This window comes from Vanellus vanellus (assembly GCF_965231255.1).
Source record: "Vanellus vanellus genome assembly, chromosome: Z".
In the NCBI taxonomy this organism is placed as follows: domain Eukaryota; kingdom Metazoa; phylum Chordata; class Aves; order Charadriiformes; family Charadriidae; genus Vanellus; species Vanellus vanellus.
In genome coordinates, this window is record NC_138908.1 from 48,162,014 (window position 1) to 48,175,174 (window position 13,161).

General features: G+C 40.2%; 1 protein-coding gene across 1 annotated transcript in view; it reads right to left on the bottom strand.

Annotated features, from left to right (window-relative positions):
* CEMIP2 (cell migration inducing hyaluronidase 2) overlaps positions 1 to 13,161 on the bottom strand; it is a gene marked incomplete at both ends in the record, with an annotated part of 37,402 nt that overhangs the window by 22,316 nt on the left and 1,925 nt on the right. The window contains 5 exons of the mRNA XM_082497405.1: positions 1,392 to 1,561; positions 4,491 to 4,679; positions 5,959 to 6,128; positions 8,719 to 9,280; positions 9,797 to 9,937. Coding sequence (XP_082353531.1) covers positions 1,392 to 1,561; positions 4,491 to 4,679; positions 5,959 to 6,128; positions 8,719 to 9,280; positions 9,797 to 9,937 — 1,232 coding nt within the window. The remainder of the gene's footprint in view (positions 1 to 1,391; positions 1,562 to 4,490; positions 4,680 to 5,958; positions 6,129 to 8,718; positions 9,281 to 9,796; positions 9,938 to 13,161) is intronic.

Here is a 13,161-nt window from a genome sequence, read left to right on the forward strand (position 1 = left end):
TAGGGAAAGCAGTAATACAGACTCCCCCTCCCCCCCGCTTCCTGTAATTGTGCTCCTAAGGTTCGTATGCCTAAAATACAGGGGGATGGTCAGAAGCAGGCATCCCCGAAATCTCCGACTCTTAACATTTAAAAGTACTAACGCAGCCTTAAAACTCCGACCACCGCCATCCTTCACTGCCACTCAGCCTCACTTATGCTATTGTCCCAATGACCAGCAGAAAATCCAGGACGATCAAAAACCCCCGAGGCCATTAACATTTGCTAGTGCCTTGGCTCCCTCTGCTTGAGCACGCAAGATTAACATAAGCCGAAGATGCTTTCAGTGCTGAAGTCTAAGTTTGGCAGCAGACACTCAGCTACTCTGAACAGTCTCCTGGGAGCTGTTTAACAACTTTGATGACTCAAAATGTTTGTTTTCTGTTCTATCTTCCAGACATCTGAGGGGTCTGGTGTATTTGCGCTGTTGCGGCAATCAAGGTCACCCTTTGCAAGATTCAAAGCTTGTCATTACCGTCTTTCATTACATTATCTTAAACACAAAAGAATGCCTTGAGCCCACCTACTTCGTTTCCACAAAACAAAAGCTGCCACACAGTAGGGAACGGGCATATTTTCTTTCCCACCATTATAAAAATCAAAATCTGCATCCAAATATATTAGAAAGAGAAATTTAAACTGTGACCAGCACATAATGAGCACAAATACATTTGCATTTAAAATACAAGGACTCAAACTTCTCCACCATTAGTGAATAGCTGGTACACTGCTGCTCAACCCTTTCACCTAAAAAGATGAGTGAATACAAGTTTAAATATTAGTTTCTATGACACTACTGTCCCTCAGCTTTCTTTATGCTTATGGCAATACAAGAAATTAGAAGCAGTTTCCTTTGCATAACCTTAATACTTTCCATTTAAAAAAAAAAATTAAATAAAAAACCACCATGGTCCAACTCAGTTTCTTTCCTCTAGTGCCCAATTTCAGATGACGCAGATGTCTAGGATTCAATGCTCGTCACTTGGGGAGGAAGAAAGGCAGTGAAAGGAGGGAAGACAGAACAGGGAGACCAAACTTTACTCCGCAATATTACAGGATGCACATGCGTGGGCGTCACTTGTAAGGTTTAATCCCTGCCATACTACATTGCAATATATGCTGGACACTTCTACAACAGTTCATGCAATAATATCACTTCCTCCAATTCTGCAGACTAAGTCTTGATGAGTTAAATCTAATTTTGGGAAAGCTGAGACCAAGTCATTTCTACACAAAGCAACTCTATGAATTGATATTCTTCAAGTTTTCAAATACCTCCAAGTTTAGCATTAATCTTTTTGTCCTTAATATGCCTTTACGTGACAGAAAGCTACTTTAAAAAGTTTTTCAGACCTTGATATGTCCACCAAATGTATCGTAATTGAAGAACTGACACTCCTTTTCACGATAGCAGGTATTTTCTGTCTCCCCCTTGATTAAGATGTTCCTTGTAAGAATTCCAACTTCTGCCCTCATATCCACTCCATCAATAACTTCTCCCACGTGAGGAAACTGAGGATTTTCTGTGCAAAACCAGTTTTGAAGCGGAAAAAAAAAAAGTTGTTATTGATTAAAAATAAAATCAATTTATTTTGTATAAGCAAGCTAATTGTAGCCACAAACCACATGCATTCTAATACCTTAAAATGCTTTTCTCTCTTAACTTTTCCTATGCTAAGGCACACAAAAAAGCACATAATTGTTAGATGATAAACGTTATCCCAGCTAACACAAAGCAAATTTCCCCCTTCCAGACTGCAGTTGGCTCAATGATAGTTAAGCATCTTGCAGGATGACAAATTAAGCATGATACTCCACGATTCCTTCCAAAACAAAGTGCTGTCTATATATTTTATTTTAGTAGGACAACTAATCCTAAAAATGTCACAACATTTTACTTGCAAATGCATCTTAATTTCAGCCCAATACTTTGTGAATAAAAAGAATAAAAACCAAAGAAAAGTTTAAATGAATCCAAGGTATCTAGAAAACTTCTGATGAAACATAGATGCACATTTGCTTTAAAAGAAAAGATGTTGGCTGCTTAATCTGTTCCAAAGAAAAATTAAGAACTCAGAATGAGGCCAAAGCACTTTTAGAAAATACTGTATTCATCCCCCTTTGAAAAAAAAAAAAAAAAAAAAAAAAAGGATTTGCTTTCCTAACTAAATTTGCTCTTCCCTAGTCAGCTATTGTGAAGACACAAACTAAAATTACGGAAAACAAGATACACTGGATTTACACTGTTCTTCCAAAGAAACAATCAATTTCTTACTTGTCTACACAAACTGAGAAAATTATTTGGTCCTGTAAACTTTAAAAAAATGTACTGATGTGGGTTTGTTTTTTTTTAAAATAAGAGATTTTTTAGCCGTTGGGTTTTGTTTTTTTCCTCATTTATTGATACCCTGAATACAGACTGTTATTATCCCTTCAAAGCTTACAAAAGGATACGAGCCTCAACTGGTCATTACCACAATATGACGCAGAACTAAGAGTGGTATTAATTCTGTATCTGCTGTCGAGAATTAGAAAAAGATAGTAGATGTCTGTAAATGGGTCTGCGCTCCTCTCCTTGAAGCCTTACCTATTGTTTCCCCTTATATTTGACTAGCATATATAAATCTAGTGAAGAAAGAGTAACTAGGCCTCCTAGTAAATACTTTTTAGTTTTCTTACTACAAAGGCACCAAAATAGCTAAAAACTTAGCAAAAATTACAAAAAATAATTTCAAAAGACGTTGAGTTCTTCAGCATGTTAAGTTTGCCATATCACACCAAATTCATTCTTTAATGAACAAATACATAGGGTGGTTTGGAGATTTTTTTAAACAGTATCTGTTACTATGACAAAGGAAACTTGATATTAGGGGTGAAAAAAAATCCAAGATGGGCCAGTTCATCTCCTTTAACATCTCTTAAAAGTTCTATATATAGTTCAGGTAGCATTTATTTTCAAAAAAAGAGCCAAGATTTTGTATTTTGTGCCATACTGTAAGTCTTAAAAAAAAAATTAAATTTTTGAATCCTTTAAAAGCAGCTGCTTTTTCACAGTACATGATTACCAAGATGAAACAGAGTTTGCACATACACTACTCAGTGGTGTCAAGAGCCTTTTCAAACTTTGTACTGCAACCATCAAGCTAAGCTTGCTCTTTAAAATGTTGTGCTCAATAACACACACATAATGAGACACTTAAGAACAAAGCCCAGGAAGTGTCATGCTCAATGGCACCAAGTCAAGTGGCTTCACACCATGGTATTCTATGATGAGAACAAGTATTCTATGATGAGAACAAGTATTCTATGATGAGAACAAGTATTCTATGATGAGAACAAGTATTCTATGATGAGAACAAGGTGAACTGAGATACACTTTTCCATATCTGGGACTACACAATGCAGTAAATCCCCTATCTGACCCACGGTAGTGAATGCTGTGGGATGCAAACTGCACAGTCCCTTAAGACACGGAGGAACCGGGAAGTTTGAGGGCGTTCACAGCAAACTTCTGAGAATGAAGAAAGAGAAGAGTGGTTTGAAGAAGAGGAAGTCACACGTACAGAGGTGAATGGGACAAAACCAGTGCCTGAAGAGCACTGACCAGCTGCAGCAAGCTAACACTGAAAAATAACATTAGCTAGTTTGTGCTACAGACTGATGCTTCAGCCCACCAGAAGGGAGCGAGAAGGGAAGCTCAAGACCTGAGTGAGGCTGGTGGACCACCAGGGAGGAGGGCACTGGCACAGAGGGGGCATGGAGTGGCAGAAGGAAAACACAGACGCCGGCAGAGCGGGGGAGTCAGTCCCATGGGAGGTTCTTGTGAAGTCAAGCAGAGTGACTCAGATAATAAAAAAGGAAACTGTCAACAACATGCATGACCATTTTGCGTGCATCACGCCCAAAGGAAAAAACAGACTGCAACTACTCAGGGATATCCTGTGTGAGCACAGACATGGAAGTGCCACCTATTTCATAATGTATTGCTGGTGGGGGAAAAAAATAAGTTCAAGGATTGCTATTTCCCCCCCCTCCTTCTTTAATGACAACAGAAAAAATTATGATAGCACTTCAAAAGATGGGAAGGGCACTAAAGGCAAAGGAAATGGTAATGACCACAACAGCCATTCAAGCAGGTATAAAGAGAACTAGTGAAAAGACAGAAAGGAGCCAAGAAAGAAAAACAAGCATAATCCTCTTGGAAGAAAACTGAAGCGCTCAATAAGCCTGGGAAAAAAGGAGAAAGAAAAGTTTGTATATGAGGCAGACATGACATTATGCCGAGCAATTCTGTAGCAAGGAGAAGTATGCGTTCCTGAATACGGCAACAAAGCAATAGAGAGGTAGGTGAATGGGATGCTCTTTATCGCTCCTGCTGAAAGGGACCGTCCGGTCTGCACTACTGTGAATACATATTTCAGATGAATCTTTAAGTGGTGACTATTCTCATACCTTTGACTTTGACCTGATGCTTGGTACACTCTGGGCAGGGAAGGAGGGTGAATTCTTCCGTTTGATACATTGAATAGTCTGTGCTTGCGACCACAATCCGGTCTCCAGGCTCCCAACTACTAACATCATCCAGAAGATTCAGTATCACTCCACCTACAGCTTCTACCTGGAAGCCTGAAATTGGGACACCTAATAAAAAAATAAAAAAAGAGTAAACACAATATAAGATTATATTCACCTTTATATGAAACCATCTCCAAGAAGATACTAGTAAGAAATGTATGAGATTCCACAAGCTCCAAAGCCTTCTAAAGTACAATTCTGCTCTGAAATGTGCCAATGTGAGACATCATTACAGCCTGCTTATTTGGTGGATCTCAAATAAAACAAATGGAAGAGATAGAACTAGCAGTGATAGGAAAAAAAAAATTATGAACTTTTTTTTTAAAAAAAGACCCTAATATCATGTGGCAACAATTCATAGGTCTGGCTACCTCTACTTGTTTCAGGTGACATTTTAATGCCATTTATACAGATGTAACCAAGGACCTGGCAAAACAAAGTAGGGAGACTTTCTTTTTCTATTCACAACTAATAAAACGGTTTAGCAGGCTAAATAACACACACATGCTATTTCACTGCCTTGTGATGGATTTGTTTAAGTTCAGCAACTTTTGCTTAATCTTGACCCTAACTCTACAGCAAGTAAAAGAAGAATTTTGGTGGATTTTTTTTTTTTTAAAAACGTAAGTCTGTACATTTTCATAGGGCTGTAATGAACAGTAAAGCAGTAGTATCGAATAGCTCAACTACTTAAAAAATAAATATCCAACTACCTTAAAAAATGAGGCAAACACAATATTGCTTAGTAATTCTACAAACAAAAAAAGATGACTCTCCATAAAGAGCAAAACTAAGATCAAAGGTATCTTAAATAGAAAAATCAGTGAGGGATAAAAGCAAATGAGAGGTAGGCCTTCCAGGGTCCTTATACAACAGATTCAACTTTGTATGAGAAAAGCTGCATAAAGTTCAGCAGAACACAGCAAGAGAAAATTGTAACAAGAATAAAACATTTCTCCTACCAAGTTTTCTTCTTAGGATCATAATCATCACCTCAGAATCTCTTAGATTTAAGATATACAAGACTGACAAATTACTAAAGAAAAAGACTTTTTCAGCCTTTTACAAGACCCCTTATCTCCATCTGAATGTACTAAAATGAAGACTCTTAATGTTATGCTGTTCACACACTGTATACAAATAGATTGAGAAAATAGTTTGTACTGAAGAATTGTGTCCTCATGCTTCACTCATAGTAAGAAAAAACAAACACAAAACCACCCAAAAAGCTTTACAGCAGCACTCAGAAATTTAAATCCCATCCAACAGTTCTAGCAAAAAAAAAGCACATACAATATTTTTTACTTCTTCCCCATCTGCAGGACTTCACAAAAAGCTTTCCTACCATCGTTCCATTCACTGTAAGCTCTCACAACAAACTTCTGACCATCCACCGTGAAAAACTCTTTCTGAGCAAGAGCTTTCCCACCAGTGCTGTGATTTTCATAGTTTCTCACTGATTCATTACAGGAAGAATTTCCACCACCTATGACACCAACGAGAGCCCAGGCTTGCCTGTGAAAAATAAAAGTAAATGTTTAAATATAATGGTCCTTAACAAATTCTTTACAAACAGCTAAAGGGCAAGACAAGGAGCACAGAAGTCACAAATAATCTTTTTGCTTGTTCTTCCAAACTAATTTTCAAGTGCAACTTCAAAATGCATAAGAAAAATGGGCAGATCTAATTGAAAAGAAACGTAGTTTAAAGTAATTGGATGTCCTATACACAAATTGGCAAACACAAGAGCTCTTAATGGAAAAGACTTTCAGGTACATTTTTAGTACCGCATACAACAAAGTACACTTTTTCCAAAAGCATAACACAAGAGATGAGCGACAGAAGCGATATAGGATCCTACTCCCAAAGAGCTTTACTGGGGCACAGGGGGGACTAGGAGCCAGTGGCGATGTTCCTGCCACAGCCCACTGCCGTCACAGCTAGAGCATCCCAGAGCGGTGGCCAGGAGTCCCAGGAGACCACGCAGGCATCAGGCCAGGAGGGATGGACACAGCCAGCAGCATCTGCTGGCGATCACTGTACTGGACAGGCAATACACATGGAACCTTTCAAGATGCTCAGACCCAGAAAAGGAACCACATACTGTTACACAACCTTTGCATGAGGGATCACCAATGTTTCTGAAGGCTGAGACCAAGGATTTTTGCTTTTCCCCATCACTCGCCCTTCCGTGAGCTGGACACCTACTCGGCTGAGCACCAGTGCAGAGCAGGGAACTGTCCTGGATGTACTTCCCCTTCCTACAGCTCTGCTCAAGGCATCCAAGTTTTTAGAAATGAAAAATATACCACATGCCACAGAAAGCTGCCACCAAGTTCAAAAAACAAGACTATTTTGCTGTCCTTCACTGCTCTGTAATGCCATAATTATGTGTGCAGACGAAGTAGTCAAGATCATCTATTAAAAAGCTGAACAATTTTGCGTCATTGAAGTTGAATCATTCACCCCAGATGAAAACAGTCAGCTAGCTGGACTGTAGTCTGTTGCTAACGTTTGATTCAAAGGCAGATATTAAAACCACCTTAAATCCAGTTGCCTTTATTTCAGTGCCCTCATGATGTTCTTAATGATGGGGACTAACAGGCCAAATGAAACCATTTAGTGTCAGCCTGTTCACAGGAATAGCACATATTGGGCCAGCTTTTCAGCAGCAGCAGCACACAAGCTGAACGTTTCACAAACCAACATTTAAAATAGTTATCAAGATCTTTTAATGCATGCTATTTTGCAGGAAGAGGCAGAAGAGGAGGGGGATGTAACTGAGTATTCACCCCCATGCCAAAATATCCTTCGCTAGCTTCACAGAGACAACCCTGCTTTTCCTCCATTAGCACTGGGGGACAACTTCTCGCCCATCCTCCACAGCAGAACGTGCCAATTTTATGTGCTTACAGAGCCTCGACCGACTAATGAAAACAGACAAGAATCAGTTCAGCAGTGAAGGAAGAAAGTCTGCTTCTCCAAAGTTGTAGGCTGAGGTTCCTCATGTCAGACAAACCGGCGTGGAGATAAGGGGCAGAGCCCACCACCAGAAACCCACACCTCCAGGCCAGGTTGGGGCTGGCTGCCCCACGACATGAACAGCCGGTCTTTCGATCTTTCAGGAGATGGTACCTATTACAGGACATCCAGGTCTCAGCATCTCTGACCAAACTGCTTCAGGGGCATCCCGTGACCACATGCTTACAACGCCACTGACACGAACATGCTCCTGACGGGAACTGAGGTCAGAACACGCCATCCTGACTGACGCCCCAGCCCACCTCTGCCAAAGCAGAGGGAGGAAGAGAACTGGAATCCAGATGTTGGGGGACAGTGAGGGGTAAGAATAGAACGGAAAAACTAAATGACCAAATTCCTGGAAAATACTGGAAAACAGAAACAGGTTGAACAACACCACCTCAATGGAAGCTGAAGAACGGACTGACAGTTTGGCTGGGAGACTTGGTGTCCCTTTCGCTTGTCTTGCTAACCCTGTGCAGCACAAAGCCAAGTTCAGAACATACACCGCAACGTGTCATTTGCAACAACTAAATGCACGGCACAGCAGTTTGCATTTCCTGCTTTAATAATTACTGTTATACCTCTTCTACTATCCCACCATCCAAACCCTGATCTACTGAAAAGAATGGCCAAGAGACAGAGGAACACCTCACAAGTATACTTCAATAACAAAATATTTTTACAGATCTGTTCCCTTGCAGAATCAGCGGAGAGGTAATGTACTTTTATTTCAGCAGTGCATAGGTATGAGTAAGATACCATTTGATATACAGGATTAGCATCCCTTCCCCGTATTCAGTTTCTAGCTTGGCATTCCTGGCTCCTCGAAACAAAGTCACATACATTAAAAGCTTCACCTAGCAACTGTTTTCTATCTGGGTGTTTGAATGAGAAAGAGTTCCTCACACAGTTCTGCACTATCAAAATACTGCACACTGAATACTACTACTGCAGTACTACATGAAAGACCGAGAATCCTCTGAAGACTCCAAGGACAGACACTGCAAAGTTTAATCTCTCAAAGGCCACAGAATCTGTATCTAATCTCTAGTCAGCACAAGACAGAAAATAAATTAATTACCTGTAACTCAATCCTCTGACAAACTTACTTCCCAGAAGATTTTGAATAGTCACTCTGGTTTCCTCCAGTAGATTTTTAGCAGCTGAATCTCCCACAGCAATAGCAACAATGCGACCAGGACTTCCATTTTTCAGTAAGTTCTGGAGCTTCAAGCTTTCTTCTGAAAATTCATGAGTATCAAACTTCAGCACTTCCAAAACCTCTGCTGTGTCCTGATCTATCACTCTCACATTTAGTCCTCGGGAAAAATTCTTTTTAAATGTATAATGACCATAGGCCAGCCCTGAGAAATACATAGTCTTTGACAGAAGAGTCCATGATAACTTCTGGTGCCCATGCAACTCCAGCGTTCCTTCAGGGCCCACGCCAATAAATTTTTTGCCAAATTCTGGCACATCAGCACCTTCGTTTGACTTCCCATACAAAATAATAGTTGCTTTGGATTTATAGCGGCATTTCTCTGCTCCAACATGAAGCATTCCACCATCCTTTATCAGGATAAATCGAGTTCTCAAGGTAATATTTTTAGAACCTTCTTTATCATCACCAAAAACAAGTAACCCTAAAAGGAAAAAGAAATATTTATGCAAGTGAAAGCAAAATTCAGACAGACTCAAAGACTCAAGTTCTGCAATACGAACAAGAGAAAAATTACAGATTTATTTTCCACATCCATGAATTAAGCTGTTACACTCATATACGTTTAAGAAAATTTAGGAAAGTAACTCCTACCAATTGAGATTTATCTTTCTAAGAATTTGGCCAGTTTATTTCTATTTTTCCTGCCATTTTGGTAGAACTAACATACCACAGTGCCCATCAGAAGACAATCAGATCTTGTACAAGTCTTGTTTTACTATATCCTACAGAAAACCACATTAATGCTCCACTGAAAAGACTCTACAGTGTTTATTCAACTTTTTAAAGATACTCCTGGTCTGGTAGCAGGCTGAAAAGTAAAAGTGGGGTAACTGGTCAATAAGCTGCAACATAAAATTCCAATACAGTTTTCAAGTAATCACAAAAGTAAAAACTATGCAGTAAACTGAAGCATGACGTTTATCTTGCCATTTCATACCTCCGTCCTGTATAACTATAGAGTGTACTGTAGCGTCTGAGTTCAGACGAAAGAAATCCCCTTTTTTGATAAAAACTCTCTTTTCAGGATCTTTTCCAGGGCTCCAGTTTTTAAGACGAGGATTCTGATCAGGACAATTCTCTGCAATGCAATGTGAAATTCAGCTTTTGAAAAACAAGCATCATTAATCACATCAATCAAGGCAGCACTAGGATGAACATGAGCAAGCCAGAGTCGATCACCCATAAAGGATTCCCACCTCCTTCTTTGGTTACACAACTGCAGCAACTGATGCTACTGTTTGTATTCAAGCAGCCAAAAAGACACCTGGAAGGTGGCTAAACTCTCACGGGTGAGAAGGCATTCTTATACTGACTTAAGCTACTGATGATGACAGACTGAACTGTCAACATATACTGTTGACAACAGATACTTTTGAACGTGATCTCATTTTTTTGAGATTTTTTTACATCCACTCCAGCAGATGAGGAGAGGTAAGCAGGAAGCACTCGGACCCACAGCAGTGATACCGAGCACTGGATGTCCTAGGCAAGCTAACATGGTTGTAAAGCACCTCTATATCTCATCTCCCTCAAGGTCTCTCCCTGTGTGAGAAAGGCTGACCCCTTCTTGCTTTTAAGCATCCAAATCACTTCTTTCAGTGTGGGTTTGTAGGGCAGGGATAAAGAGGGACAAGACAACCTTAGTATAACACATTACTGGTTAGAGCAGTTTCCTGGGAGACAAGACATTTGGGTCTAAACTCATGGTTTGTACTCCTTAGGAAGTCAGCTTCAGTATCAGGCTACAAACCGTGCGAGCACAGAGACTCATGCAATCCTTTCTGAAACCCTAATGAAGGTCGGGCGCTACACAGGGAACACCACCATACCACGAGGCCAGACAAGGAGAAGCAGCAGCAAGAAGTGACAGGGTTGTGTGATTTCAGGTGAAGTTACAGCAATGTGGCACTCACAACACACACATCTTTAGCATATTAAGCAGCTGAGCAATGCAGCAGCATAGACATACTACAAAAACAGAAATGGGAAGTATATAACTTGGATTTTTTTACCAAAAGAAAAGCCAGACTGAACAAATATTTTTCTTAAGCAAAACACAACCAAAAAGATGCCAACATAAACAGGTCAGCAGCACAACTGAGAGTAACAGTCAAACCAGCCTTTTCACGTCTTATCTTCTGGAGAAAAGCACCCACACATCTGCAATACAACTTTGGAGGCAAAAAGCTATTAGCAATAGCCCATTCTTGCAAAATCTAAAGAAAGTGAAACCTATCCACAAGTTTAACACAAGCCAGCCTTAGTTTTGCTGACAGAAATGTTTTTCCTTTGGAGCTACTCTCCACATTTCAAATCCTTTCCAACTCAGGAAACCCACATTAACCAAGATTTGACTACCAGTGGGAAAAAATTAGTAGGACTGCATACGGGCAAGAGGCATCCAAGCAGTAGTATAAAAATAAAAACAAAAGAAAATCTTTTGGGGGGACCCTAAGAAAACAGCATTTAGAAAATTAAATTCAAGACACGAGGGGAAGCCAAAAAGTAAGAAGCATTGCAATCGGCAAGACTGCTGAGCGCTCACCGGATTAATGCAAGCCTATTGCCTGACTCATGCAGAGTCACTAAACCCCTTCCCCTAGACGCCACACACACAAGCACTGTGAATAAACACATATTTCCTGGCTGGTAGCAAAGGGCAATGTGAGGAAATCATGAGTCAGCAACCTGATGGTTTCTGCTTAGCGTGATTCACAGAAGAAAAGATCCAGTAACCGTATTTTTTTCTGTTGATTCAGACAGAAGAGTTATAGCACAATAACTAAAAAAAAAAAAATAAAAATTAAATCTATTGTACATTACAATCCAGCAAGGAAGCCATCAGGATCAGAAATAGGCACCCCTACAATGCAAGCACGCTTCTGAAGCACGGTGGATCAACTTTTTGGCAAGCAGATCAGATGTGCTCAGCAAAAATATTTTGAAATTCTCCCTTAGCAATTGCAGTGGGGTGCAGGGAAACATCAAATATGTAGTACTTCACCATATGTTACCTCCAAAATTACTGATTATATTTTACAGACCACAGGCATTGCCTCTACAGTTAAGGTTAAATGAAAACAGAAGCATAGACCAGAACATGTTAGGTAGTTATGGCCTTGCCAAATTTAACCACTCATGTTGAAAATTTTTCAAGTCAAGCCTCTGCTTCATAGCATTTTTGTAGAAATGGGTTAGCTCTCCTTAAGGTTTTGTCGCTTCTAATTGAGTTGGTGGAGGGGAAAAAGTGATATTTTTGCAAATGGTGGAGAAAAAATAAACAACACGAAAAACCACCCCGCCAAAAAAAAAGATAAATAAAATTCTAGAGCCTTCCATGTGCTGGAGCGAGGATACGAAGTTTGGCAGGAGAAAGGCAGGAAACAGTTCTCAAGATGTAGTTAAATAGTTGCTTTCTACCTGCTTAGCCACCAAGTCTGGAGTTTTTAAGGCCTCTGGGAAAAAGTTATCAGTGTTATATTATGCTCAGCAGAAGTTTATCTCAGTTTGGCAGCTAAATTTTCTAAGGATCCTGTTTACCCTGGGCAAGCTCCAGCCGATAGCTGCAAAGGCCAAGCAGAACTTTTCCCTGAAAACCTCCCCAGCTTGTCATCCTGACCCTGCAGCACAAGCCCCTGGAAATGGGGAAGGAAATTGCATTTCCAGTGCTCTCCCTGATCTCCAGTGTTCAGGACTCCTTAGGAAAAAAAAAAAAAAAAAAAATGATGACAGGAAGATAAAAGCAAGGAGGAAAAAAGAAACCAGCTGACAGGCAGGAACAGAAACGCAGACAAGTATCATTTTCCCTTTGGGGAAGGTATGCCGGAGGTTTAGGATTTACACGCAATTACTACTAAGTCTCACATTCCCTCCACTGCCTTTTAAACAGCCATCAAAAGTACTGACAATATGGATTTCCAATTAGCCCTCAAGAAGAATACGCCTAGCTGGAACTGGTGTCTTTGGCTGCAGTACCACATGTGCTAGGTTGGAGCTGAGCATATTAACATATCAACCTGTTGGGTGACTTTTGGGGAGTTATTGCAACAACAATACTGCAAGAGGAAAGTTTCAGACAGACTTTCCTTGGTGCCTGTAGGATTTTCTCTAGTGTCAAGGTTTCCAAAGGATTCTATAGGTGCACGTTGGGTTTTTTTAAAGGATAACACAGGGAAACTGCAGAAAGACACAATGCAACAATTGATGCTGAAAATTGGCCTTGACTTTCATCGAGAAGCAGTGGGACACTGAAGGAAAGCAGTCATGACCTTGGGTTGCTCCTTAGCCCTTACTTAAGTCATT